At 39.1% G+C, this 15,893-nt stretch overlaps 1 protein-coding gene across 1 annotated transcript in view; it reads right to left on the reverse strand.

Moving 5' to 3' along the window:
* Positions 1-474: 474 nt before the first annotated feature.
* Positions 475-15,893, reverse strand: part of SETD3 (SET domain containing 3) — a 90,713-nt gene continuing 75,294 nt past the window's right edge. Inside the window, exons 8-13 of the mRNA XM_003787031.3 lie at positions 15,737-15,851; positions 9,113-9,187; positions 7,529-7,695; positions 6,616-6,701; positions 2,739-2,899; positions 475-1,865 (exon numbers count right to left, since the gene is read on the reverse strand). Coding sequence (XP_003787079.1) covers positions 1,416-1,865; positions 2,739-2,899; positions 6,616-6,701; positions 7,529-7,695; positions 9,113-9,187; positions 15,737-15,851 — 1,054 coding nt within the window. The 3' untranslated portion in view covers positions 475-1,415. The remainder of the gene's footprint in view (positions 1,866-2,738; positions 2,900-6,615; positions 6,702-7,528; positions 7,696-9,112; positions 9,188-15,736; positions 15,852-15,893) is intronic.

Genomic DNA, 15,893 nt, shown 5'->3' on the forward strand with positions numbered 1-15,893 from the left:
AAAAACTCCAAAAGCACCCTTCAAATCACCTATATTGGAGCAGCATTAGCAAACTAGTTGGGTGAATAATCACACAGAATTTTCTAAATAAGCAATGTACTTAATAGTTAGGATATCAGAGATAATGTGAAAATCTGTGGTTAAGGAAGACTGCCAATCACTTTCCAGAGACAGTTCCCCTTCACATCTCAGGAAACTGTTCCAACCTTTTACTTTTCCCTAAAACCTAAGCACTCCTTCTCCCAAGTTCCCGCTGCCTTCATGGGCAGGTGGATGGAGGGCCTCACAGCAGGCCTGCAGGTTCCCCGGCTGGCTCTCTCACCCAACTTTCTCTTTCCTTTCTGTACCCCAAGGTAAGCAAAGCTCACAGCACAGGTCAGGGTTCAAACAATGCTTGGGGAGTAAGTAATATGGTTTACATAAAAGCTAGACTCAAAGGGCATGTCCCACTCCAAAAAAAGTAATAGACAAAAATATTAATCATGTTTTCCTTTTAATAAGGGTTTTTACTCAAAAGTGTAGCTTTGAAAATCTCTAGCTTGTTGTGAAAACCAGAAAAGCCAGGGAGCTGCCTCACTTTGAACACCACCACGTAAAGCTGTGGGCCGCTGTGTGTTTGCAAACTCTCTATTACCAATGCTGGAAATCAAATGCACCACTTCAAAATCAGAGCCAACATTTAAAATTAGGAGGATGATGCATGGCCTACTTTGATTCAAGGAGAAAAGACAAGTTCTTAATACAGTAAAACAAAACACAAAAGGTAAACAAATGTTTAGAAATCACTAGATATATATATGTGTGTATATAGATTTATATAATTAGGATTATCATCAACATTTAAAACTATTAAAAACAAGGTTGCCACCTTACCTTTTCTTTTGGTACCGGGGTATTACTTTTTAAGGAGAAAAACCAAAGATTTTGCCCAGACTCTAAAGTTTCCCAACTTCAATCCTGTTTTCTGCTGTGCAATTTCTCCACCTTCATGCTAAATACCCAGAGTCCCACCACCAACTCTTATTGGCAGGAGGCAGAGCAAGCTTTAATTCTGGTTGTCAAGATGACAGGCCCACAAAAGCACAGCTGATAGAGGAACTGAATTCTTCCCCAGGATGAAAATACATTTGCCCACAATGGGTCTGCAAAATCTTCCAAAGGCACCTCTTCCCCCTTTGTTGTGGTTGCTTCTTAACTAGTTTGTTTTCCCCAGAAGTAAGATGGCAATCTTAATCAAAATGGGAAGCTAGATTTTTTAAATAACTTAAAAAAAAATCATTTTTATGTAAAGCAGCAAAAACATATTTTCCTCTCTGCAGAAAGAAAAATGTTAACAAGGAAACAGCGATGTAAATGGACTGTCCATAAACTTATACTAAACTGAATTTCCCACCAGCTCGAGCTTCATCTCAGAGCTACTTTTTAACTTCATCAGTGCTGTCTGAAGAAGATCCTTTGGCGTCTTCAACTGCTCTTTTATTTTCTTCTTGATTTAAATCTTCATTTTCAGATCTGGTCCCATTGGGGATACAGTTCTCACCATTTACCAGCCCGTTCTCTGTAGCCTCTGCCTTGCTGATGGCCTCTTTGATGTTCAAGGCTTCTTGCACTCCAGCCTCCTCCTCCAGGTTTCTCAAGACTAGGGGGAGCCTCGAGTCCCCCACACTGCTCTCCAATAGTCCAAGGTTACTCTCTTCATATTTGGGAAGTGGAGCCTTTTCCTCCATCTGTTTGCGGTAGTATTCCCGGTTGACAGCTGCACTCTTTACTGCTTTTTCCAAAATCTCTTTTTCACCTAAGCGCAATTTGATGGCCATTGTTGCACGAACAGAAAGGTCATGGTTTTTCAAGACAAATTTATCTTCCTGGAAAACAAAAATTAATTATAAGAAGTCAAAATCATGCCCACATAAGAGAAAAACACAATTAAATTCAAGTACGGGAGAGAGGGAGAGGAGAGGGAGGAGGATTGGTGTGCTTTCACCTAACAGGTACCTGACATACCTCCTAGGTGAAGGGCTCAACTACAACTTGGAGTTTACCTAACAAACACACAAAAAATGTAACCTAATCATTTGTACCCTCATTTTAATCTGAAATAGTAAAAAAGAATTTAAAAAAAGTCAAAATCAGCAAAACTATAAAGACAGCAGGCAAGTATGCTGTGGCTGGGATGGGGGCATGAGGAAGTTTTTAGGTGATGGCAAGCAGCCTGGGCAAGGCCGCTGCATGACTAGACACATCCAAATGTACCCTTCAGAAGTGTGAATTTTATTGTACGTAAATTATACCTCAATAAAACTGTTATAAAACAAGAAAGAAGAACCTGAGTCAAATAGTGCTACCCATCTGACAAAGAACTTTACTTATTTTTAAAATCACCCTGTTTAGTGCACTGCCGTAGCCCCAGGGCAGCAATTGGGTAAATGACATAAAAGCATGAAAGACAGACTGGAAGCACAGATGAAAACTCATATTTCTGGAATCATATAAATTAGAAATCATAAAAGGTATTAAGCAGTTTTCAAAAATGTATCTTCTAATAAACAATGCCTAAATATGATGCCTTTGTTAAGTGTAAACATGTTAAATAGAAAAATAATAGTACATTGAATGAAAAATGTCAAATATACAATTTATTTTCCTGAAGAATTACATTTACATTCAGAGGAAATCTCTCATTAAACATCTTTAAAAATACAACAAAGTGCACATTTTCATTTATTCAGTCTAATTACCTCTATAGTTGTTTTATATGTTTTCAAAAGAAGTGAGGCTCTATCTTCCAGAAATGTCCAAAGTTTGACTTCATTGTCCCAGCTAACAGGAAATTCAGAGTTGCCCAACGTGAAGATTCTATCAATAGCATTGTCTCCTAGCAAATGTTCTTTTAATTCTTCTACAAGAAATACAAACAGAAATTTGTCAGAAGGAAAAAGCCATGCTACTTCTTTTAACAAGCAATCCACCTTAGAAAATATCTTTTCCAACAATGTCCTCCTCACATAGTTAAAAACCCTCCCTGATCAATCAGCCAGGTGATTTATAGACTCCAAAGTAGGGATACAGCTAAGTTGCAGGGGAGGAAAAAAGGTAAAAAGGCTCAATTCCAAATATTTCTTTATTTGGAACTGAGATTAAGCTTTGGCATAGCACTCTATTTTTCATTGTTTTTATGAGGGACATTGAGAGCCTTTGGACAGTTTCACAAGCTTCTTTTTAAAGACAATCTAGGGCCATGTAACCCTTGTTTTGACAATACCTTTTTCACTAGCCATGATGGTTCAGTCATGCCAACTGGGTCAAAGACATTTAGCAGAACAATATAAATACCGAAAATAAACAAGAGTTACAACAATCCTATGATCTTTATAAACTTAAATCTGATCAGTACTTATTCCAGTAGTTGACCTGACTAAGCTATTTATCTCATCTTACAAGTAAGCTCCAAACTGAAACAAGAAAATGGATGATAAATACCTTAGTTAATGAAAAACATGGTCATAACTTTCACTTATCAGGAATTTAAGTAGGAATTACAAATAAATACAAATGAAGAATATCTCAATTACCTCCAAATGTACTTAAGAAGAGGAAAGAATTCAAGCAACTGCTCTGAGTATTTTGTCTCCTGGCACATTATCTCCAAAAGACCAAATCATGTCGATCCTATTCATGCTCAAGAAATATACCCATGCTTCTTATATCATTATGAGACAGTATCTCTTTCAGAGCAAAATGCCCCACAGCTGTCACTATTTACAATTCAAATTGAAGAACTGCTGCTGCCAGCAAACCAAACTTTTATAGTATTAGTTAGAGTAATTCAAAGAATACGTCCATTGTCTTGATATGACAAATTGTCTTCTATGGCTAACGAGAAACTAAGGAGAATCAAACGGGTAGCTTTTTAAAGGAAACAGAAGTTATCCAAAAGACTTCAAAAAAGAAGTCTTTCAAGTTATATTTGACTGTTAGTAAATATCACGATAAAATTCAGGGTAGGTTTTTGATTATTTTATATCCTTTGAATAAAGCAGTCAACTTTTTTGTTTTCTGATTTTTTTTTAAAGCTCCTTGAGTGATTAAAATTCCTTTTCAGAAGTCCCCGACACTAAGGTTACTATTTCTTTCCTAAATCTGCCCAATTTTTACTCTGCAATGATGAAATCTAAAGGGATGAGAAGCAAAGTTTTCTCTCTACCATTTTATAACTGTGAAACTGAACTCATTTCACATTCCTGGAGACATAAAACCTGAAAAAAGGGAGTAAGACGATGTAGCAAAGTGACCTGCCTGAAACACAGACATGCTTCCTTCCCACAAACAGATCACTGATGTTATTCCCTGTGCCTCAGTCACCCCATCCCTGTCAGGCCCATGCTGCCCTGTGTCTGTCTGATTACCTAGACAGAGCAGAGCTCAGCGCCCCACCCCTCACGCTGGCTCCTTCCCAAGCTCCTCCCTCTGCTAGGAATGTCCTCTTAACCACCCCCTTCTCCTGCTCCTCCTCCATCAAGCCCAAACTTTAACAGTACCCTAGGGTCTAATTCAAATGCTGTTACCTCCAGACCTGTAGTGTGCTAGGAATTCCTTCCATGGATTATGTTAACAGAGATGGGTTTTAAATCAGGGTCATCATTTGTTAGCTGAGTCACCTTGGCCAAGTTACCTATGCTCCTTTTGGACAGGAGTTCCTATGTCAGTAAAATGGGAATACTTATATCTCAATGCTGATGAGATTAAAATTAAGTATGCAGCATATTTAGCATCATGACTGGCACATAGTGAGTGTTCCACAAATTTTAAGAATACCATCACCCTCAGCTCTCTTTGTATCTATCTAACGATGGAAAAAAAGCTCACAGTTAAGCCTTAACTTGATCATTAAACTGAATTGATAAACCATTACCAAAGTACCAAATCACCAAAAGCTTCTACCTGAATGCCGGTAAATCTATAGCAATATGGTCGCTTATAAGGAACAATTACCTTATCTCACTTTGTCCAAGTTCTGTAGTTGATACCTAAGTAGACTCTCCATGTTCTAGGACTAAGTTTCTTCTACCTCCTGAGGACTATCAAGCCTCAGACTTAAGCAACACGGCTCCCTGGATCCAGACATGAAGACTGGGAGCAGAGACAGCAGGGCACAGCAGTGTTCTCGCCACAGACTACAACTGCCTGCTCTGGCCAAACTGCCCTCTCCCTAGTATTTAACGCAGCATCCTTCCAGGGGAACACTTACTCAACTGTTTACTCACTAGATCATTCACTCGTTCCTACTCAATCTGTTCTGTACAGCATTTAAGGTAGTATACAATTATAACATTATCACCCCCCCCCAACACACAAACACACACACAATTAAAAATGAAACCTAGGGCTTGGCACCTGTAGCTTAAGCAGCTAAGGCACCAGCCACACACAACCTGAGCTAGCAGGTTCGAATCCAGCCTGGGCCTGCCAAACAACAATGACAACTACAACTAAAAAAATAGCCGGGCATTATGGCGGGTGTCTATAGTCCCAGCTACTTGGGAGGCTGAGGCAAGAGAATTGCTTAAGCCCAAGAGTTGGAGGTTGCTATGAACTGATGCCACAGCACTCTACCCAGGACAACAGCTTAAGGCTCTGTCTCAAAAAAAAAAGAAAGAAAGAAACCTAGGGCTTTAGGATGAAAAATAAATAACCACTAGAGGTCAAATCTCAATCTAAGAAAACCCAAATAACTTGTCTTAAGCAAATATAAAAGTAAATGCTCAATACATATACTATTTAACTCTTTCTGGGCCTGAAATACAAGGTTGTAGCCAAGAACATTTTGTGATCTACAAAGATTCTGTTTGCAATGTCATTTACTATAACAGGATGCCTGGCATTAAATGCTTGCTGGCAATTTCAAATTTAGTATGCAGAATTGATTAGCAAATGAAGTCCTAAAATCCACACATGCTAGCTAGTGCTGATGACATGACATCAAGGTCAACTGATTATGAACTTCTCCAGTAAGTTAAAGAGATCAGTGCCTTATGAGTAAAATTAGGCTCCCTTGGTCTTAGGTAATCAGCATATCAAAAACTTCCATCTATCAGCACACTGGTTACAGGGCCAGCCACATATACTAAGGCTGGAGAGTTCAAAACTGGCCTGGGCCAGCTAAACAACGACAACTTCAACAAAAAAAATAGTGGGCTTTGTGGTAGGCACCTGTAATCCCAGCTACTTGGGAGGCTGAGGCAAGAGAATCTCTTAAGCCCAAGAGTCCGAGGTTGCTCTGAGCTGTGATGCCACAGCACTCTACCAAGGGCGAAATAGTAAGACTCTGTCTCAAGAAAAAAAAAATCTCCCATCTACAAATGTAGAATTTTGATATACTTAGTCCAAGATTGCTTTAAGTTTTCTTCCAATGCAGTAGTATTTGTGTGTTTCCAATGAATATTGACAAGACATTGAGGATTTAATAAAGCATTTCCAGAGTAAAACAGATCAATTCCTTCTCTCTTCAATACTGCACCTTAACGCTTCCCAAAAGTACTTTAGTTTTAAACAATTTCATCTTTAATCTGAATCCTTATGCTTTACACTTTCATGAATTTTCCTGATGTGGTTTACCTTCGGTCATGCAGAATACCCGGAGAAATGCCAGAAGCTGGGCAGAGATGGGCGGCTCCGTAAAGTGCAACGCAAAAACACTGGAACTGACAGAAGCAGGAAGCAAAATCAGTCACCCTTTGCCAGTTACCCCCTTGCCCCTATTTAATCCCTTAAATCTACAAGACTTGTGGCTGTCCTCAAGGAGTACGGAGCTAGAGTGAGTCAATCCAGGTCCTCATCTGACCTGTGAAGGTACAACTTTCAGTCCTCACAAAATGCACCAGGCAGGAGCTCTACCAGCTTTTCTTATGGACTAACAGCAGGAATCTTAGGTTACACACAACACACACAATAATTAAAAATATTTAGGGTTCTTAAAAATGATGAATAATTTGTTGAGCTCACACTTCAATCATTAATAAAATATTGAGAAGCTCAATAAAAAAAAGTCCAGATAATCCATTTGCATTAAGAATGGTTCTTCCATTCCTTGGAGAACTAATAAGTTACAATTCCTATCTTCTTTATCATTTTATACTTCAAATATAAGAAAATCTTAAAGAATTTAACTAGAAATTCTGAAATCATTGAGAATCATGACTTCATTACAGAAACTAATGGTGGCAAAGAATTAAATGAAACAAATTGATCGAGGTCATTAACCTTTCAAGGTGAAAGACATTAATGACACCAAAGTGCTTATTTAACTTAATGAGGATTTCAGGCCATATCCCCTCAAACTGGCTGTGAATGTTCCCAGTGCCACAGTTCTGTTTATCTGAAAATGCTGGTAAATCACCAAGCATCACCACGGTTTAAATTTGCTGTGTAGTAGGGATAAAAGGATTAAGACAAACTACTGTAGAGAAGTTTTATTAACACACCAATTAAACACTATGCAACTGGAAATATTTCAAGTTTTTCTACGTACGTAGGGATGCCAGCTCGAGCCAAGACCTCAGCCTTCATGGCGTAGAGCCTGTCACTTTTACTCACTCCAAGCTTTATTTTCACTCTGTCGTGTGAGTTATTGTCAAAGAAAAAGCCACTGTGGATCACAAACTCTGCATTTGACCGAGTGCCATAAAAAATGTAAATCTGAGTTGCAGTAAAGAAAAAAAAAAGGGACATAAAACAAACTTAACATACATTCTCAAAACAGAGCAGGGGGAAAGGATTAGTTCTCATACATTTAATGCTACATTACATTAATGAGACAAAATAACTTAAAGTAACTATGCACCTATTTGGCATAGGGTGAAAGTGTGCAATGTTCCCAACTTCCCAAACTGTCTTGAGATGCACTGAGGCTGAGAACCCACTTCCACTACCAGGTGGCAGACAGAAGGCCACAAAGGAAAGTACTTACCAAGGCTTTCACTAGTACACCAAGATCCCAAGATCTCTGGGGTCACTGGGCCTCTCTCATAATCCTCTTTGTTTTCCAAGGGACAGCAAGCTATTTATTATTTTATTTATTACTTTCTTTAAGACTACACTTTAAAATTCACCATGTTCTTCCTCTCCTTTTAATATAGGAATTTTTGCTTTTAAAGCAGGGGTGTCCAACCTTTTTCCCCCTCTGCTGCACAATGGAAAAAGAGTTGTCCTGGGCTGCACATTAAATACGTAAAAACTAACGAAAGCCAATTAACTGGAAAAAAAGGTCCATGTATACTTTTCATGATATCCAACACTAGAGATAAGCAAAAAAAGTCCTCACAAAAATCAGCATACGGCCTGGCCTGTGAACCATAGGTTGGACACCCCTGTTTTAAAGCAATGTCTACCAAAAATTATGTCTAGATTCTGTGGCAATTAATTCTGAACCTAGCAGGATGATATAGGAACTTTTCTGAAGAAATAACAGATCAGTAAGTACTTTGTTAGAATAATACTTTTCAATTTGTCTCAACTGTAATGTTAACAGACTACATCTGCTCTGTTTTGTAACATCTGCTTTGCTATAAGACCAATAGATAGAATGCAGCTATGTATAGAGGCGTATTACTGAAAGGCTTAACCCTGCTCCTACCCAAATCATTAGATTTAAAAAAAAATCACAGATTAAAGGGTAAGTGTAACTGATCTTATGATTCCTGATTCCCTTATGGTTTGGACACTTAAATAACTGCCCTATTTAAATACTGCCTCTTTACAAGGAAAGTTCCAATCAACAGAAAAATTAAAGCAATGTGGTTTATGAAATTTAAAAAAATTATTTAGGTATCATAACACAAAGTTTATTTCCACATAAAGGTATTACAAATATCTGGCTGAATGTGCAAATAACTGCATTTAAATTGTTTACTTTGTGGACCCAAAGAACAATTCCAAGCGTAACATGTGTATTATAGCTTTAGGTTTTAAGAAATGTTCCAGAAAACAAACAATCCTAAATATGAATCCCAAATTCTTCTTTCAAAGTTAAATACCTTTTTAAAATTACCAACACAATATTACTTCCATGCATAGTTGCCAACCCACATCCTGTAAGATATTGCATGAAACCCACCTGTTCTCCAGCCCGAAAGTCCTGCAGAGCAACACACTCACAACGGTCATCCTCCAGGTTGTACCCAGTGGTGATCTGGCCGGGGAGAAAGGAATGATGTAACAATGGAGCAGACATGTCTATGTGTCACTTAATCATGAAGTCCTCTCTGGCAATTAGAGGATAAAAGCTATCCAAAGGTACTTAAAAGTATACACCTACATGCTTTATAAAACTGAGCAAAGGACTGCTTGAAAATTTAATTCTAATTATACCAGAGATTCTTACAGAAAGTTACTTACCTGAATTGAAGGAATTACTGTTAGAAAAGTATACTGGGCAGATTATCACATGTTGGTCTCAACCAAACATAATCACTTATTACAAGTGAGGCCTTTGAGACCCCCCTTTGGCAGTGACTACACATGTTCTACCTCCCACAGGCAGTGCCCCATGGCCCCTCAGCCCTTCAGACAGCCTTGTTTCTACTCACTGGTGATCTGGAGGAAGCAGGATGTCTGGAGAACTCTCATTTATTTGCCAAGTATTATCTTTACCTAATATTTGGCCATTAAGAAACCAAAGTGGGTTTTCCACTGGATAATCGGGGGGAAAGAAAAGCTCTATTTCTGAATTATGTACATATTTTACTCTGAAATTTAAAAAAATTAAAACTTTCAGTCAAGCAAAAGCAAAATAAAATAACTTAGTTGTTTCTTATTCCCTCTCTTTCTGCTGTGGTAATGTACAAGTTTCTAAACCCATAACAAAGAAAATCCTCTAACTATACCCTTTCAGTGGGGGTCAGCCAAGGCCATGGTCTCAGCACATCTCAACTGGTCAGCATTTTATCTTCTAAACAACTTTTGGATTATTTCTTCCTCATTCCTCTGCATGGCTACACTCCTTATTCTTTCTTGCCTAGCATGTCACTTGCAAAAACCTTACAATTTTTGAACCTGGTCTCAGAATCCAGTACTGTCCTTCCTGCATTACTAATTGTACAATGCCACTCTCCTGTTAAAACTCTGACTCCTGGCTCGGCGCCTATAGCTCAACCGGCTAAGGCGCCAGCCATGTACACCTAAGGTGGCGGGTTCGAATCCCCAGCCCAGGCCCGCCAAACAACAATGATGGCTGCAACCAAAAAATGGCCAGGTGCTGTGGCGGGCGCCTGTGGTCCCAGCTACTTGGGAGGCTGAGGCAGGAGACTCGCTTGAGCCCAGGAGTTGGAGGTTGCTGTGAGCTGTAATGCCACGGCACTCTACCCAGGGGGACAGCTTGAGGCTCTGTCTCAAAAAAAAAAAAAAAAACTCTGACTCCTTCAGAGTGTAATCTAAGTTCCTGAGCAAGGCCAAATTAGGAGGATGCCCACATTTCCCTTTAGCCTCAGAAACTGCCACTTACCTGCTATACCAGGCACTGTCCAGTTCCCTCTTGCCTGGGACTACCTTGTACATCTGGTATGCCAGGGAAACTCAGCTGAGGCCTGGATTCTCCAAGAAGCTGCACTCATCCAGCCCTTCTGTGCACTTCCAGATCCCATCCTCACTCTCTCCAGCCTAGTTATGTTATCTGTGCACCTGCCTCCCTGCCTGTCAGAGCTGAGGGCCAGGAGCTCCCAGTTAATCTCTGTGTCTCCAGTGGTTAGCACACTGTACCTAACACCTGACACTGCCTCCTAGAACATTTACTTAATGCATGAACTCCCAGAGGAAAGAACAGGCCCCCAGTTTATATAAAAAGCTCCCTCGGAGCAGCCTCCAAACTCTTAGATTATCTGCACATGCTCATGGATTATTTTTTTGACCTACTCATTTATCCTGGACATTGAGATTGAAGACAGCAACAAGTGCTATTTGCTACTGAAATTATCAACATCTTATATTCAAAAGATTACTTTTGAGTCTAATGACATTTTGGGAGGGAAGGCCATGTAACACTAATCTTTAAACCTCATATCCCCAGAACCAATTGTTTGTCAACGATGTGTCTAGAAGCTCTCATAATTCTGACCTGCAAAGACCAGCAATATGCTGCAATAAGGAATAAATGAGGCCAAGTATTCTACATTTTCACTCACAGAACATTTTAAACACTTTATTTGGATTAAAATCAGCTCCATGAAGTTCCTGCCCAACATACAACCCAAAAACATCACCCTGATAACAAAGTATGAAATAAGAAATTGCCCTTTATCATGAACTCCCAGCAGGGAAAAGTCCAGGAACTCCTGGGTGCCAGTGGCCTTGTGACACAGGGCCTGCCAGCAGCATAAACAGGAAGGAAGGCAGTGAAGGGAAAGAGAAGGAAAGCTAGAGAGGTGATAGAGAAAGGATGGGTGTTTAAGGATATTTTACAGGTGTCTCCCTCTCAGTAACCTGAGACAGGCTTAGGCTTAAGAAGTGGCTTCCCATGCCAGCAGTAACTCTTCCATATAAACAGGCTAGGTCCCTGCCCTTTCCTGCAGCCTTTTCTCAGCAAGGAGCAGAATATTTTGAGGTTGAGTATATAACCTGGGGCATTAAAGATTTCTTAAAACACAAGGAACCACAGATCTAGCCCCTCCCTTGCCTGAAAGCACAGCCAGCCACAGCCTGTATTTTGAGCTTCTGCTCTCCTTGGGAATACCCGTCTGTTATTCAGACAGGAAGCCCAGAACAGGCGATGGACCACAGAGGCCTTCCTGGGCTTTTGGGACCCCACTGCTCAGCAAGGCCCTCTGACAGGAACCCCTGGAAACCAGGAATCTTCAGCCATTGACCAGCCCCAGCTCAAAGTCCAGAATGGAAGGGGAAGGGCTAACATCCTTCTATGTGCTCCTTTTCTTGCCTTTAGTTGACTTCCTTCCATAGATATTTACTAAGTGCCCATTCTATGCCAGGCCCTAAGCTAGGCACTTAGAAAACAGCATAAAAAGCCTCTGTCCCCACCCACAGGGACATCAAGCAGAAGACAGATACAGGGGGAAAAAAAACCCATAACTTCACACATGGAGCTGAGGACAGCCCCACAGGAGCTTCAAGTGTGGGTGGGACAGGGGCCTGGCCAGCTGCAGACCGCTGGCAATGCTGGAGAAGGGGGCACAAGAAGGTGCGCACTAGCACACACCAGCAAGTGGGGGCCAGGGCCTGTGCATGGTGCGCTTCACTACTCTCACCTGTGCTGGGCTCTGTAACACACCTAGCCAGCTAGGTCTACAGTCTTATTCCAGTTTAATTTACATAATGAAAGTAATAGAGGAGGAAGACCATGACACACATCCTTTAAGATGTAAACTGAATGAGGATTATAGAGCATTAAAATTTTCTTTGTTTTTGTATTTTTCAAATTTTCTGCAAGTGCTTATCATAATCTTTGGTAGGGGCAGAGATAAAGTAATACAGGCTTATCAAATAAAATTTGGAAAATTTTTTTTTAAAAAGACAGAAAAGGTCACAATCACACTGACATTTTAGTTTACTTCTCTCTGGTCTTTCTTCTCAGACATGGGTTTTCATATTCATTTCATGAATTCATTAAAAATTATACTCACATTGAGACACAACAATGAACAAAACAGACAAAAAGAAAAATTTGCCCTTCCTAGAACTTCTATTTTAATGGAGAAGGAGTTGAACCAATGATATACAAAACTAAGTAGGTAAGACATAGGAATCCAACAGGACGGGAGGAGGGTTTGCAAGGTGGAAGGTACAGCCACGATGGAGGTTTGCGAGTCCTGGAACAGCTAAGGTGTGGGCTCTCAGGCAGGAGCACATGAAGTGCAAAGACCCTAAGATGGGCATGTGCTGGTGTCTGAGGAAGAGTGAAGAACCCGAGGTGAATCACACCTGTTGAGGGGGTGACAGGGACAGGCTGTGCAGAAGCCTTGGCCAAGACTGTAAAACCTTAGGTTTTACTTTTGAGGCTAAAATTCATCTAAATCTAAATGTTTTCAGTTTTTCTTAAGTACTCAAATGGAGGGCGGCGCCTGTGGCTCAAAGAGGTAGGGCGCTGGCACCATGTGCCGGAGGTGGTAGGTTCAAACCCAGCCCCAGACAAAAACTGCAAAATAAATAAATAAATAAAGCAAATTAAAAAAAAAAAAAGTACTCAAATGGAAAGATCTTCAAAAACAGCTTCCCTCAATTCTGCTTGAATTTTCAGCTGCCCCATAAAGTCACATATTCAAACGCAAAGACTGATTACTCCAATATATGTATGTATTGGAACTAATACCATTGTCTATAAACTACTTAGAAGGATCCTTCTCAAATAAACTGAACAACCTCAAGAAAGAAAACCTGCTGCTTATGCTAATATTGGACAAATCATGCAAGATATAAAGACATACTATTTCTTATAGTTAGTATAATACCTTATAACCTTATCTACATATGTTTTTCCAACTGGTTAGGAAATTAGTTAATATTCACCAGAATCTTTAGGTGTTCACTCAGCCTTTTTTTGATTTCCTTCTATATTTCCTTGCTGTTATTGGTTTGTAATTACTGATACCAACTTGATTCTTTGGTTTCTACTACTACAATCAGGTTTTGGGTACACTGTTAGAAGCAGACAGTGTTGCTGGGTTACAAATTCCTACCTACTCCCTCAGTAATAGTCAGGATAGACTGACAATAAGAAAATGATCGTCAGGATAGACACGCACACAAAATCTCTTGTCTGAAAAGCTGAGCCTTGTTTTTAGGTACTATATTTTAAAGAAGACCTTTTAACTGTTAATGTGTATAATACATAACTTTATAGTGTTAAAAACAGAATTTCTTAAATTCTGCCACAGTAAATTTCCCATAAAATCGTATAATTAAAGTTAGAAATGGTTCAGCAAAGGTGTAAGAGTTAAATATATAGGGAAAATAACCATTATAAGAAAAAGTGCCAGCATCTTGAATAAACCTTCTAAACGGTTACTGATTTTTTGCCACATGATGATACATTTAAAAACTATTTGAATAGGCTTAGGGAAAATACAGCAGTAGTTATCATCAATTCATTATTTTTATTTTGAGATAATTTAAGCCTTTTCTAAATGAATCATTATATTCCATTTATGTGAAAGCAAAATAAAACCCAGCACATGTCTGCATGATGGCGTCCATGAACAGCAAAAAATGAGAAAAGTCCAAATAAAGCCAAGGACTAGAGTAACCTTCAGGCATCAAGTGCACCATGGATGCTGGGGCTGTTGGGACCTACTTCTCTCTTTACTCCAGAGGCTTCTGTGTTAAGTCTGTTTGTTTAAAATAAGGCATGTACTTAAAAGAATAAATAAATAAGTTCTAATGATCAATCAAGTTTGGGAGTCAATGATGTAATCCCAAAAGAAAAAAATACTATAGTCAGATAGTAAAAGCTATTTGAAATTTTTTTTAATAAAGCTTATGATCAGGTTAAAATATCTCTGAAGGAAAAAAAAGGAACAAAATATAAAAAATTACATTCTAATAAAAACAGTTTATAAAACACGCTACTATTTCTTAGTATTGCTAATTAAATTAAGCATATCTTAAGTTAAGGCAAAAATGTAATTCTAAAAGCAAAACTATTCTTTCTTGATACAATTTAAATATTTTTAAGATTCAAGATCTTACTTGTTGCTAGACCTTCTCAAATTAGCACTAAGATATTTTATCTTAAGTGTCTGGCACACATTATTACATGTGTTCTGGCCATTTTGTGGAATTAGATGTGAAATAATCATTTATAGCATTTCTTTTGTCTATTTATAACACTGCTAATAATAACAAAGAAAGCTAATATTGAGAAAGGATGAACAAAACACTAACCAACAAGTATACTAGGATAACAATGTTTAAAAATTCAAAACAGTCCGAAACATATCCTATTTCTACTTATTAATATCAGGAAATCTTTCTCAGACAACCATCTCAACACAGAGAGCACTTCAACCTATGCTGCTGCTTGGAATCTAAAGAATGCTGAGAAACAGAGAGACTGACAATAATAATAAAATTTCCATATTCTCTTGTCCTATGTCCTACCCAGTGCTTCCCATATCTGGTGATGCCAACTGAGGGCCAAGAAGCAAAGGTTCAGTGCCCCTTCCTCCCTGTTCCTTTACACCAGGGAAAGTGAGTATCGGCTCCTGAATAAAAGCAGGTTAATAAACGCCGCCAAGGATTTGTCAGCCTATCAGGGAAGGGAGAGGGGATAAGAAAGAATCAGAGAAAAGTACAGAAGGGAAAACAGAGTCAGCAAGAAAAAAAAAGGAAAGGCAGAATCAGCAAGGAAAAAAAAAGGAAAAGGAAAAAAAAATTTTTTTCAATAAATGAGTACTTTAAAAAGAATTTAAAAAAACTTTGGTTTAGTCTGTGGTACACTAAGATAAGAAAGTGAATGTTTAAACTGGAATTATGTATGGCTTAGCAAATAAATGTAGCTCACTATGATTTTTCAAAATGGTATCAGATTCCTCATTTTCAGTATTAACACAGTGAAATGAAAACACCAGCTTCCATTTGTGGAAGGTGGGGAGAAATGGGCCTTTTCTGCTCCTTTTGGAGGGAGACCTAGGGAGAGAATATGATGGTGTGGGAATGTCCATCCACTTGAAAGATCAGCAACAACAGCCTCCCAGACCAAACACAGCAACACAGCACAGAGAAAGGAGATGGTTACCAGGCCATTGGTGTGATTACACATGTCCCACAAAGGAATCAGAGCCAGGGTCACCCGGGAACCGTCTTCTGTGGGAATTTGGTTTTGTCGTGTCATAACAGAAGAGACTGCCCACCTATAACAATAAGAAAAAAGGTGATTTAAGGTTGAAACATTT

Source organism: Otolemur garnettii, unplaced genomic scaffold (genome assembly GCF_000181295.1).
Source record: "Otolemur garnettii isolate 467f Iridium unplaced genomic scaffold, OtoGar3 scaffold00020, whole genome shotgun sequence".
Taxonomy (NCBI): domain Eukaryota; kingdom Metazoa; phylum Chordata; class Mammalia; order Primates; family Galagidae; genus Otolemur; species Otolemur garnettii.